This window comes from Colletotrichum costaricense (assembly GCF_030867565.1).
Source record: "Colletotrichum costaricense strain IMI 309622 chromosome Unknown Scaffold_11.1, whole genome shotgun sequence".
Lineage (NCBI taxonomy): Eukaryota > Fungi > Ascomycota > Sordariomycetes > Glomerellales > Glomerellaceae > Colletotrichum > Colletotrichum costaricense.
In genome coordinates, this window is record NW_026848240.1 from 1,186,407 (window position 1) to 1,199,459 (window position 13,053).

Consider the following 13,053-nt stretch of genomic DNA (forward strand, 5'->3'; position numbering starts at 1 on the left):
CCGAAGTGTATGTGCGTGTTTGTGTGTGAGCAGCCCTTTATTTGCGATGTCACAGATGCGAGGTACAGACATGCAGTGTAGTAGTGTATCCCGTACATGTGTGCCCCAGCTGGTCCAGTCCAGACTCCCAGCCCGGAGAGCCAGGCTAATTCACCTAGTCCAGCCCAGGAAACCCCGCGGAACGGCGAGATAAGGCAAGATCCGACGGAACGATAGCGTCAGTATTGAGTCGATTGACGACGAGGGGAGGGAACGGCGCAGATGGCAAGGGTGGGGGACGGTATGCGTTCCCCATGGAAGCGGGATTTGGGAACAATGACCTTGCAGCGGTACGTGTGGGCATTTGCGGGACTTGGTGTTGCAGTCGGGCTGTTGGTGAACCACGAGAAGGCGTGGGAAGCAGCAGCGATTGGCAATGCGAGTTTACGAACACGAATAACTGGGGAATTTGACCCCGAAGACGAGAGGCCGTGCCGGACCCTTGTGGAGAGTACAGACAGACACTCGGTGTGCTTGGGGAGACGTTGCAGTCGTTTTCTTCCAAGATTCCTGTTATACAAGCTGTACCGAATACTGCGTAGAAGGGCATTTTGCATAATAGAACCGCTTCGGTAGCGGACACCGATGTGATTCCGCCCCGTTGGAGGATTGGAGGGGCCATGCGTTTCGAAACGAGCTAGCAACGTGCTCTCTTTCTTTCTCAAAGTGTCGATCGACCGCGGAAGCTGGGGGCGGTAAAGAGGTGGAAGACTAGGTACGAAGTAACCCCCGGTACTAAGCGGCGAGTGTTTAAGTTTTGCAGCGGGAGCCCTGACTCGACAATTCGCTTTGGGAGTATCAACGGGCGGGGTGAAGCGAAGGAAGACGTGGCTGGTCCAGGAAAGGCAGTTTTGCCTTGGCCCAAGGTCCTTGGTTCCGGTTGATGGCTATGGCAAATCGACGCGGGTGTTGTAGGTGAGTGAGACTCGAGTATACGAATTACCTTGGCCTGAATGTGAGAACTTGGGGTATGTGAACAGGATGTGAGCTATGCGTCAAACGGTGGCAGCCTTGGAAGGGTGTCAAATGTCTGTCTGGCTGGGGTTCAACTACCCGAGTGCGATGCCGAGAAGGAGGCCGGCGAGCTTCTCCTCTCTGGTCTAAGCAAGAAGGCCATGGAACTTGTGGAAGTAGTCGGGTCCTTTCCATTGTCACATACCTACCGGTAATACCTTACTTGCCTACTCAGGTAGTGTCCTGACTCTACAAGGTACCAAGTTCCGCCAGCTAAATTGGCTCCCCCCTTTGAAATCGCACCTTCTTCCTTGTGCTGCCGCCTGCCTTACTGTGGTGCCTCTGTTAAGTATCCTCGGCCCACTTTCACTCCAGCGAATCACGGCAACTGTGCACTAATTTCTTCTTTTCTCATTGGCTCAAGACACCGTCCACCCCTGAGCGGACTGCTAGTACCAAGCCCAGTACTGTTGTGAGGTGTCCACAGGTAGTGACCGCTTGGTCCCAGCGGAAGCTTCCATCAGCTGTCAGTCCCAGTCCGCAAAGTGCTGCGCTTTCCCCCCCCCGATTTTTAACGGGGTCCCGCGATAAAGCAGTGTGAACGGGCTCAACAACATCCGAGGGACCTCCTTCTCGTCCGATTCCTTTTTCCTTACTTCCTCCTGCACCCAAAAACCTACCCTTCCTCTCTCACCTAATCTCATCCCCAAAGCCAAACTTTTCCGCCTGCGATTCTTTCCCTCCGCTCTGTGTTGCGCAAACCGAATCGAATTCTTCACACCGAATCCTAGCCAAATCAGCAAGGACCCTCAACAAACTTCCCACCCCTCCGATAAACAAGGAAGGAAGAAAAAATAGGAGCCACGTTTACCAACAACAATCCTCTACCGTCTCTCTACACACAAATCAGTCACAATGGGCGCTGTCGAACTCACCTACCAGGATGTTGCTGAGCACAACACCAAGAAGGACATCTACATGGTGATCCACGACAAGATCTACGACTGCACCAAGTTCGTCGACGAGCACCCGTAAGTACTTAGCTAGACCTGCTTCTGCCTCCCGCCACTCTCGCGCCAGTACCCCTCGTCCTAAGGATTTCAATTTTTCTCGACGAGTACCTCCAACTGACCTCTTTTTCCTTGACAGCGGTGGCGAGGAGGTTCTTCTTGACGTCGGTGGTCAGGATGCCACCGAGGCTTTCGAGGATGTCGGACACAGCGACGAGGCCCGCGAGACCCTGGACCAATTGTACCTCGGTGACCTGAAGCGCCAGGTGAGTCAAAGCAATGATTCTTACTTTGCCGCGATCGCGCGCGCAACGTCCGAGCTGCAGAAAGCAATCGTGCTGACTTACCCCCTTTATACAGCCCGGAGACCCTGCCCCCAAGAAGCAGGTTGCCGCCAGCAGCTCAGCTTCCAGCACCGAGAGCCCCGGCTTCGGCATCGGCCTGTACGCCGTTCTCCTCGTCGGTGGCGTCCTCGCATACGTCGCCTACAACTACCAGCAGCAGCAACAGCAGCAGTCCGCATAAGACACCAGCTGCATTGCTACGGTCTTGGACTTCTTTTTACAGCAAAGCAGAAAATGCTGAGAGGGTTAAGGGGCTCCCACCACGATCGCCACCGCCGCTCCCCCGAAAAGGGGGAAACGAGGATGCGCGCGCCGCCGCCACTGCGATGAAGGCGGGGGCTCTGGTCATTGTCTTCAACAGGCGGAAACTTGGGTTTGAAGAGCGAGAGAAATGGAGGGCGCAAAGGTTTGTTTTGAAAGCCTTTGCGTCACCTTGAGGTCCCATGGATGTGTTACGAGCTGGCGCAGACGGGTTACAGGGGAGCTTTTATTCACAGGCAGAGGATCTGGCTGGTCGAGCAACGGCCGAACCGAATCTGCCGGGAGAAGATATGCTTTTAATAGAATATACGTTCTGGTCATGATACTTTGTTGGAGATTCCGCACTGGATATACTGGGTAGTGGGCGTCGTTGCTCTAGGCACACGATAACGCAATCGTTTAAAGCATTGCGTTCTTTGGTGATTGTACAAACCGCTTAGCAGTGAGATCAACAGACGGAGCTTTGGGTACGGCAATTGAGATTGCAGTCACAGTGACTTCGCCCACGAAGATTGAAGGTTGAGCTGCTACAGATTCACGAGTTGCCGCATACTTGCGTTCACAAATTGCCCTGAGAAATCAACCTTCGCTTCTCCCAAGAAAGTTACCACTCTTGCGTCAACCTGGTGTTTCCATGAGCCAGCATGGCCCGTGCAAGTTATGACCCGCGTTCAGGTCCCTCGCCCATGCTGTTAATCTCGGAGACTCAATGTGTTAGAATCCTGGAACCCATCAGCTCGGAATTTTTATGCGCGAGAAGCGGAATCGGGGCGTCTCCGTATTCCGAACCAACCGGATTGCACCGTGGCTGAGTTATCTCACTCTTCAGTCTCCACCCATTCACCAGCCACGTCCGTGCGCCACATTATCGAACGTCCCTTCCTGGAGAATTGAACTGACCAGCAGCAGGCAGACAGCCAAGCACCTTGAAGTTCATTACTTTCCATTGTATCGACAAAGCAACCTTTTCGCTTCTCTCACACATCGGCTGTCAACCTCGCGACGCGGACGAATATAAGCGGGGTAAAAGCGAACCGCGACAAAAAGATTTCGGATATTTGCAGGCTTCCGGGCTGATTAGCGATCGAGTCGAGAGGAATACGGTCGGCGACTTTTGGAGGCTGAAGCTGGGATAGCTCGACGATTGAAAGAGAGAGGACAACAACGGTGCGACCCGCGAGCGACGATCGATCTGGATTGACACGAAAGATTCTGATACGGTCGAGACGAAGGAAGAAGAATTGAGAGGGTTTCTTCTGGCAGCATCTCCTCGCGGGAAGGCGGCCTTCGACGTGGTAGCTTTTGAGCTGAGATACGCCAAATCCTCACTATATCGAACACCTCCCGGCCAGTCACGTCGTAAATCAGCCCACGACTATAGCTCCTTGCGTCAGGCTTTGGATAGTACCTCTTTCTGACGCCACTACGAACGTCCCGCAAGGAAGGCCACGAGCTTCGGAAAGACCATCTCCTACGGCATCGAATACCCCCCACTATTGCCCATCATGTCTTCCCTTCTCGAAAAGCAGAAGGCTATGTTCAGCAGCTCGCTGGCCTCGGCCGCGAGTAAGCTGCAATCCAAGAGCACATCTCTTGCGCCGCCGTCACCCTCCCCGTCCGTCAGCAGCATGGCGTCAGCATCCAAGAACGACACCACCGCATCGGGCAAGCGGAAGCGCGACCCCAACGCAATTGTGTACTCGCAGCCTCAGAACACTAGTTTTGGTCAGGAGGTCTTTACACAGATGCAGTATGCGCTGGAGTGGCTCAAGGGCAAGGACGAGCCCAAGACGGCGACCGAAATCTTTGACCATCTGGGCCAGACCCGCAGCACTGACAAGCACAAGCAGCAGCTGGTGGAGGGCATGCGGCGGCATCCGCGTATTCAGTGGGTGCCCGATCCGAAAATGTCCGAGCAGACATGGCGGACGGGCACGTACGTCCACCGGCCCATTATCCCCGGCGTCAAGGACAAGATGACGCTCCTGCGGCACCTGCAAAGCAAGCGGGACGCCGAGGGGACCAACGTCAAGGACCTCAAGGACGGGTGGCCCGACTGCGACCAGGCACTGATGGAGCTGGAGCGCGAGCACAAGATCCTGATCGTCAAGACCAAGAAGGAGCAGCACCCGCGCGCCATCTGGCTCGACGACGCGACGCTGCACCACCACGTCGACGACGAGTTCAAGCGCATGTGGAACGTTGTCGAGGTCCCCTCCACCGACGACATTGTCAAGAAGCTTGTTTCCGTGGGCCAGAAGCCGGCCAGCGCCGACCCCAGCACGATCAAAAAGGTCGACTCCAAGAAGCAGCAGAAGAAACGGGCTGTTAGGCGCACCGGCAAGACGACTAATACGCATATGGAGCATCTGCTCAAGGATTACAGCCACATGGTGAAGCGGTAGACACGGGCTACCCAGTGTTTATATACAGGGAATTGCATTTTCCAAACGGCGTTCTGGGTTTGGACGGCGGAGAGAGACGACGAACGGACGGACAAACTTCATTTAGCAAAGACCTGGGACAGGCATTGCTGTCCTTTCTCCGTGTCAGTTCTTTTTCCCTTATAGATGGATGGGCAGGTTCATAGCGGGCTTTTGTGCCGCAGTTGATGCAGAGAACAAGCATTTCACTCATGCGGGAGGCAGGGAACTATGAAAGTTACACCCTAAAACAAAGAACAAAAGAAGAATGATGAATATCCAACATTACTACATTCTTTGATGCCGTGCTATGGGAAATGATGTTATTGCCACCCCCATGCCATATCGCTGAAAAGTCAACAAGAGAATAAAACAAGAAGCCAAACGAACAGACAGGACATGCCTCCCACCCCCTCCTCTCCCTTTCTCACATCATCCTCATTCCTCTCAACATGGCTCGATAGAGGAAAGGAAAACCCCCCCTAACAGAGAAGGGAAACAAAACACCACCAAGAAACTCAACACCCTTCCGTAACCCGCTCAAAAACCCTCAAAAACACATCCGGCTCCTGATTCCCACCAACCCTCCACCGCCCCTGCACCGTGAACGTCGGCACCCCCGTGACCCCCGCCTTCCTCGCGTCCATGACCTCCTCGTCGACGACTTCCCCCGCGCGATCGCTATCGAGCGCGGCCTCGACGTCGGGCTCCTTCAGCCCCGCTGCCTCGACGGCCGTCTTGACGAGGTAGGCGCGGTTCGAGATGTCTGCGCCGAGTTCAAAGTGGCCCCTGAAGAGCGCCTCGAGGAGGGCGTCTTGGGCTGCGGGACCGCGGGAGACGAGGGCGAGGCGCAGGAGCTTGTGCGACTGGCGCGAGTTGCCGGTGCGGCCTGTGACGTTTAGGGCGATGCCGGTTTGTGTGCAGGCGGAGGTGATGCGGGATAGGGCGGCGGGGAGGTCGCCTGCTAGGGAGAAACGGGTTGTGTACATTTCGCGTTTGTCGTAGCCTTTTTGAGGTTGTGTTAGGAGGAAAACTGCTTGTTTGTGTTCTTATTCTCATGGGTGTGGTGTTGGAGCTGTGAAATAAGTTGGCGGTTGATGTGAAAGGATGAGGAAGGGGGGATGCGAGGGTGTCATTGGGTTTTTGGTGTAAGTGGGAGTGAGGGAACATGAGAGTGAGATTTTTCCTCTGCGACAAAAGGATATGAAGCGGAAGACATGCTCTAAAATGCAGGGAAAACAGACAGTGAAGAGTAATGGAGAAGACGAAAACAACGTACCGGTGCTCTTCAACGCCGGGCTCAGATAGAACGGCTTCCACACGACCTCGAACTCGGCGGTAGGGTCCGCGGCGCGGTACTGTGAGATTGCGCGGTCGAGGTTCCTCTTGCCGACGTAGCACCACGGACACAGCAGGTCCGTGACGGCCTCGATTTTGATGACCGTCATTCTGTAATTATCTCGATAGATGGCTACCTTTATTGTTGTGTTGTCGTTGAGTCTTGCCTTAAACTGACGAAGGGGGTTTTATGTGATGACGGTGAATGATGGGCGATGAGGTTGGCCGCGTGGTGTGTAGTGTTCGTCAAGGATATGCCGTACGATGGTAGACCGCTGGGGGAAAAACAAATATGATGAGATTGTCGATTATGAAAATGGAATCACTTGGCTGTTCGAATCTGATGAGTAAACGAGTGATGAGAAAAAGACACCAAGGCGTCGTTTATGCCTTCTGTCGTGGTTTCTCGGCACCCGCCAAGGGCGTGTTTTGGGCGAGTTTGTGTAAGCCACAGAGGGTCGGTCCAGTTTGTCAACCCAAGGTCGAAGGTTGGACTTGACAGCGCCCGGGTTCAAACAATAAACTCTGTCGGGGAACAGCCACCGGATGTGTGTGGATTTTGGGATCAAACTGAACTTGCTGCACCCTTCTGGAAATCTTCGGGAACGTCAAGGGGCAGCTAAAGTACAGCTAGTAGGGGAGAGAAGGGGGGAAGAGAAAGAATAGAAGAAGGTGTGGGTATTAGAGTTTCCTTTCCACAAACTGCGCCAACTTTGTCAGAAGTTGCGGCGATCTTGCGGATATATAATAGGTTGTTTGCGCCGTGGACTCCCCGTCATCTCATGGCTTTGCACCACCAGTCTAATCCCACATTGTTGGCATATGGTGTGCGTGTGTGTGTTTGCATGTGTTTGCGTATGGGTGGTGGTGGTGGACGCGTGGGTTGGGTAGGGGGAAAAATCTTGGAAACGAGGCAGGAAGACCAAAGTACCCTGCTAAGCTTGCCTACTTGGAATCAAAGACGCAAGGTCCAAGGAACGAAAGTATCGAAATGAATACTAATCAACGGGCTCGTAGCTTGCTCAGCGCGGCTGGGTGATTGATAAACTAATAAACGTCGCTCCCAAGGAAACGCGAGTGAGAGCGAGGACGGACCACTTTTCCCCCTGCCTTGTGTTGTCTTCTCTCGAATGTGTCACCCTTCGGGAGAACAGTAAGAGAAGACTGGGAAAAATAAAACATAATCCTACTCTTCGTCCTTCCTCTCCGGATACACACCCACAACCTCGTACTCTTGTCTTTCTCTTTTTTCTCGACTACTAATCCAAAGAAGAATGACCAATTTCTCCGGCGCGCGCGCGCTCTCCCCACCTAAGCAGCCCGAAACCCGAGGTGCTTGGAAAAAGGACCGTCACGACATCATCACCTCTTGTTCATAACGTTATGACTAGAAAAAAGAACCATGAAAGAACTCGTAATATCTCGCACCCGGCTTCTCGGATTCAAGACTGGAAATGTCAGATCCCACCGCATCCCGCCGGCTTCCCCCCCTCTCACTCTGAACCATGGGCAAGACTTTCGCAAGGCCACTCAATTACAAGTTCACTAATCATCTCCCACACGGCTCACCACAAAAGTCGGAAAGGCGCAAGTTTGATTTGAATCCGGGACTCGGGGCAACAAACGCCATGTGCCTCGCCTCCCACCCCCGGGAATTTTTTGATTTTCTGATTATATCATCATTTCTGATTTCATCCAAACGTGAACAGACAAAAGTACAAAGTATGGAGATGAGAAAGGCGACGTGAGAGGGAGAAAAAATAGGAATCGCCTCGGATTCGTTTCGTGAACCTCGGCGGTTCGGTTCGGGTACTGGTCCACATATATTACCGCCAACCATTTTCTTCGCTACTATCGTCGCATTGCCCGGACTTTTGGTCTCACTCTCTCCTAGTCTATCGACTTTGTTATTTTCCCCTTCAGTTGCTGCACTCTCATCCGTCTCAATCTCACGCAGAGGCAGGCATCTTTTGGTCGAATGGCACCGATGGATGATAACCACTTTGAGGTAAGTATTTTGACAGGGTAGTAGGCCTCGAGTCTTGGTCATGCCGTAACGAAAGTCGGCCAAGAAACCTCTTACATGACACCGAGCGGGACCCTCACACAATAACCACCCGCTGCCTGCCACATTGCACCCTCCCAAGTGATTCATATGTCGCTCAATACCTTAGCTCCATTCTCACCATTGCAACCACCATTGTTGCTGCTGCCACTATTGCTATTGCCACTGTTACTACTATGATCGTTATCATCTTTCTTCATGTTTCATGTGGTCCTTGAAGAGCACGCCTTCAACAGCGCAGTAACGTAATCATTATTATGGCATGGGTTACAACGAGGGGCAATCGACCGACATCTACTTTGTCATTCAATTACCTTCCACAAAGGCTTCATTGAACACATGTTCTCCATCTCAGAAAGAAAGAATGCGTGCTGAGTAAGAGACAGCGATGATGATTTTAAGTGTGAGTGCGTACGTGTGTACACGAGCAAATATAAATAGAGTATGTTCAATAAACATCTACCAATCATTCCACAACACCAACTCAACTTTCCACAAAACATGACAATGAATGCGCAACGCACATCCTGTTCGCCTTGTAACACTTATGTACGAAGTTTGCGACATTTTTTGCGGCTGGGAATCAACCAACCGCCAAGTGCAGCGTGCGTTAAGTAGTGGGACACACACGCCAACCCCGGATCGCCCTCCAACGGGATCTAGATTAAATCCCACCTCCACTGATGATGCACAGGTAAGCCGCACGCGGCAAGCAGATATGCACGCGCACACTGACCATCATGAGATCGGTCCTCAAGCTCTCCCGGTCACCTTACGGCTCTAGCTCCGTCATCTTCAGCATTTTTGTAATGCAGGAGGAAGAACATGCAAGCATCAGTAACAAGTTGAACAATTGAGGAGAGAAACAGATTGCTACGCGCATTCGTTGTCTAGTACAGAGTACAGTGTTGCATACAAAACATTGCATATCAGAAAAAAAAAAAAGAGGCACGTTCCTTTCTCGAGCGAGTCTCCGCCAATTCCGTCGGCGTGCTGCTCAAGCGCACGCCATGTCCTGTCTGGGAACTCCTCCCAACCTTTTTTGCCTCCAGCCAATGCCCATGGAGACCCAGCCATCATGAAGTGTGTGTGCTTCCCGCCAGTCTATGATAACAAAAGAAAAGGCGGTTGTAAAACAAACCGGATGACTGCCCGCCCCTTGGTATCTTCCTGACCTTGTCCCGGTGCAGCCCGCAATATTAAAGTTGTATGTTATTTACCGTCCCCACCCTTGCCATGCACAAACTTTTCGTACCGCAAAAAGAAGAAGAAGATGAATCCACACCAAGGAAATCTTTCTGGCCATCTGCATTCCTGGTAATCCCAAAAGACTCAAGGAGTGACTGCTGGCGATAGTGTTACATGTGCCGTCCCTAGTGAGCACCTGCCCACAGCTCGCCTTGACGGCCCTTAATATCATAAGCTCCAGCAGGGGGCTCAGTGCTCTGAGGGCGGCGGACCTGAGCTGGGTTGCCGTAAAACATCTGACCACCAAGCGAAGGCGCAGAGGGGTAGGCATCGGGATCGGGGTAGGTGTAGCCACCACCGTTGCTGCTGTGCGAGGGCGACGGCACGTGCGATGGAGACTGCCATCCGACGGAACCCATGTGAGGGCTACCGCCAGCACTGCCGGGGCCAGAGTGCTGCTCGACGCTGGGCTCGAGTGTCGGAGGCGGTCCATAGCTGGTGGGGTGCGAGGTAGGTCGCATACCAGTGTTGTAACCTCCAGAAGATGTCGATGCCGGGCTGCCAACATGCATGTCTCGCTGAAGGTGAACCGGGAGTGAGCTGTTGCCCATGTACTGGAACTCGGAGTTGGCACGGTGCATGCTGTCGGCACTGGGGGACATCGAAAGGGTGCGCTGGCCAGGCGAAGGCGTGGTAAGAGGCGATCCACGGTTGGACATGGCATCTCCATCAGAACGAGTCGTGTTCGGCTTGCCAGTGGCTCCACGAGCCGCCAGAGCAGCAGCGGTAGCCGCAGCGGCCTCCTCTACTGTACCAGTGTGGTGGTTTTGATGTCTGGTCAGGGTAGTACGGCGAGTGAACGTCTTCTGACAATCGGCATACGGGCACTTGTACGGACGCTTGCCGGAGTGGATACGACGGTGGCGGGCCAGAGAACTGCTGTCGCTGAAAGGCTAAGGCATTTATTAGCACAAGACAGGATTCCTCGTTGGAGAGTCAGCTTACCTTGCCACAGCGCTCACACATGTGAGGCTTCTCTCCGGTGTGGACTCGCTGATGGACAGTGAGAGCAGATCGCTGGATGAACTGCTTTCCGCAATTGGGGAAGTCGCAAACGTGAGGGCGGATTCCGCTGTGGATGCGTTCTGGAAGTAAAGGTTAGAGATGGAATTTCATAGATCAGCATACATAACGTACCGTGACGGGCAAGATCACTTCGGCGAGCAAAGCCCTTGCCGCATGTGCTGCACGGATAAGCCTTGGTGGGCTGCTGAGGTGCCTGCTGCTCGGGTGCCTTGTATTGAGGCATGCCCTGAGACATATCATGCTGAGGGATTCCGGGCAGGATTACAGGGCCGGGTCCCATATGGGAGACAGGCATCTGCATCTGCATCGGAGCGCCGACCATGGCACTGGGTGAAGGGTAGGAACGCGGGACGCCTTCCATTGTGTGACGGGAGTGTTGGGAGTATTCGGAGCCGTGGGGAGAACCGGCACGGTCCATCGGTGGTTCGGGCATGTTTCTCGCGGTGAGTTGGGGGAGTTGATGCATTTGACGTTCGGGAGTAGTTCCGTTGTGAATGTGTTGCATAGCGGCGGCACCTCTTTGATTCATCAAGTTGCCAATGTCCATTACCTCGCCTGGAATAGGCGACCTCATATTACGGCGAAGAAAATCGCTAGCAATAGTCGGGATCCCTGCGTGGATAGCCAGCTTGAGATATGTTTTCGGACGACTCTCCGCGTCAGGCGAAGGTGACTTTGAGTTTATAAAGACTGCGATGTCTAGAGAGAAGGTTGTTAGCGTGATAATCTTCCGAGGGGCGAAGACTCTGAATATTGGAGGTGCGTGACGGCGAGTTTTTTGGGGGCAGCACATCGCCACGGGTGGGAGCGTTTGAGCAGCGTCCACAGGCAGGGTTGTGTAGAGTTCTCCAGGGCGGGGGTAGCCTGAGTTGGGCTGTGGCATGACTAGGTGTGCCAGGAGTACCCGGCGGCGGGCTATTTGAATCAGACTGACGGGTTTCGCTCGCAGGCTTACCTTGTGCGGATGATGGATGAAATCCGGGACAGACCGATCACAGATCACAGACCAGTATGTTGCTCGTTCTCGAAGACTAGGCTTGAGCTTCGCCTGGACCGTACTGAAGAATTGACGATGTGATGATCAATCGGATCTCTAACCGGAATGCTCGTTTGATCGGTTGTGTTTTTGGTGATCCGAGATATATAGCGATCTCCAGCGTCGTCAAAACTCAGTATCGTGACGTGGCGCAATAGAAAATTTTGTCTGTCGAAGGCACAGCCCACCACATATACGCCGGGAAGTCACGGGGTCAAGACGTGTGCTGATCGCTTGTCGTATTTGAGGAAAGGATGGGGATGCCTTTCTTTCGGATATGCGTGATTGAGCCGACGGGTGACGGGAAAGGAGAATGAGAGGGATAGTCAAGGTATAGAGGGCGGCTCAGTCAATATGATCTAGATGACGCGCCACTAGTTAGTGATCTCGTCGGCACCTAACAGTAGACAATCGAGAGAAAAGGTTGATGTGGCATGCACAGCAGAGCATGTGCGAAAGCCAAAGGATGAGTAAAGAGGAAGAAAAAAAAAGGACTGGTGCCTCCGGACCGAGGGCTTGACCAGTTGTGTCGAGAGAGATGGGTGGGTGTTTGTCAAAGTTCGCGTGTAGGAGGTCTCGGACGAGAGATGAGGTAACAGGGGCCAAGAAACCTTGATCGGGGGTGCAGACGGTCCGGCAGGGTTAGGGAAGGAAAAGTGGGTCAATGAGGAAAAGCGCGGGAAAAATTGCTGAAGCAGCACCTGGCATGAGAAGCCAGGGCAGCCACAGCCAGGAGGCGCGGCAGGTGTAGGTGCAGGGTACGTATCGTTTGTGCAGCAACCGGCCAACAAGCCCGTCGACACAGCCACAAGAATGGAAGACGCGGTGACAAAACACTTTCGGTTGACTAACGAGCGGAAGCAAGGTGAAGCCAATAATAAAACAACAAGTGGTGGTTTAAAGAGGGTGAAAGGGAAGCCTCGGTCTGGGACTCGACATTGGCCTCGAAGCGTAATGACGAGGAGTAGACGGCAAGGGATGGCGTACCGGTATGCGAATGCAAAATGAGGATAGGGATAGATGAAAGGAAAAAACATGAAGCTTCGACTTACTGCAGAGAGTGAGAGCAATGGGTATCTCAAGGATGACTATCGGTAGGCGTAGGGGAGTTTCTTTTCTGGGGATTGGAGATGGGAACGTTGCCCGTCGCAAGGAAATGGAGGAATGGGACAAAAATGAAGAAGAAAAAAGAAAGCACGGTTGACCTGAGTTTTGTCGGTGCTGCAGAGGCAGAGGAAGGGTATGAATATGTATGGAGAAGGAAGTCAAGGTGAGAGGAGGGAGCAAGGTGGTGGTGTAAGGTCGGCCC

At 53.2% G+C, this 13,053-nt stretch overlaps 6 protein-coding genes across 6 annotated transcripts; 3 read left to right on the forward strand and 3 right to left on the reverse strand.

Moving 5' to 3' along the window:
• Nucleotides 1–1,908: 1,908 nt before the first annotated feature.
• Nucleotides 1,909–2,528, forward strand: CCOS01_10745 (cytochrome b5; the record flags this gene model as incomplete). Its single annotated transcript, XM_060458899.1, has 3 exons — nucleotides 1,909–2,024; nucleotides 2,143–2,269; nucleotides 2,364–2,528. The coding sequence occupies 3 exons, from the start codon at nucleotides 1,909–1,911 to the stop codon at nucleotides 2,526–2,528; spliced, it is 408 nt and encodes a 135-aa protein (XP_060310701.1).
• A 1,585-nt stretch (nucleotides 2,529–4,113) lies between these two features.
• CCOS01_10746 (transcription initiation factor IIE subunit beta) lies at nucleotides 4,114–5,013 on the forward strand (the record flags this gene model as incomplete). Its single annotated transcript, XM_060458900.1, has 1 exon — nucleotides 4,114–5,013. One exon carries the CDS (start codon nucleotides 4,114–4,116, stop codon nucleotides 5,011–5,013), a length of 900 nt encoding a protein of 299 aa, XP_060310702.1.
• A 536-nt stretch (nucleotides 5,014–5,549) lies between these two features.
• On the reverse strand, nucleotides 5,550–6,479 carry CCOS01_10747 (DSBA-like thioredoxin domain-containing protein; the record flags this gene model as incomplete). Its single annotated transcript, XM_060458901.1, has 2 exons — nucleotides 5,550–6,037; nucleotides 6,311–6,479. 2 exons carry the CDS (start codon nucleotides 6,477–6,479, stop codon nucleotides 5,550–5,552), a joined length of 657 nt encoding a protein of 218 aa, XP_060310703.1.
• A 1,439-nt stretch (nucleotides 6,480–7,918) lies between these two features.
• Nucleotides 7,919–8,524, reverse strand: CCOS01_10748 (uncharacterized protein; the record flags this gene model as incomplete). The annotated part of the gene is made up of 1 exon (XM_060458902.1): nucleotides 7,919–8,524. The coding sequence occupies one exon, from the start codon at nucleotides 8,522–8,524 to the stop codon at nucleotides 7,919–7,921; it is 606 nt and encodes a 201-aa protein (XP_060310704.1).
• A 457-nt stretch (nucleotides 8,525–8,981) lies between these two features.
• Nucleotides 8,982–9,218, forward strand: CCOS01_10749 (uncharacterized protein; the record flags this gene model as incomplete). The annotated part of the gene is made up of 2 exons (XM_060458903.1): nucleotides 8,982–9,128; nucleotides 9,180–9,218. 2 exons carry the CDS (start codon nucleotides 8,982–8,984, stop codon nucleotides 9,216–9,218), a joined length of 186 nt encoding a protein of 61 aa, XP_060310705.1.
• Nucleotides 9,219–9,807: 589 nt separating this feature from the next.
• CCOS01_10750 (uncharacterized protein) lies at nucleotides 9,808–11,591 on the reverse strand (the record flags this gene model as incomplete). The annotated part of the gene is made up of 3 exons (XM_060458904.1): nucleotides 9,808–10,575; nucleotides 10,628–10,767; nucleotides 10,820–11,591. 3 exons carry the CDS (start codon nucleotides 11,589–11,591, stop codon nucleotides 9,808–9,810), a joined length of 1,680 nt encoding a protein of 559 aa, XP_060310706.1.
• Between the last annotated feature and the right edge of the window lie 1,462 nt (nucleotides 11,592–13,053).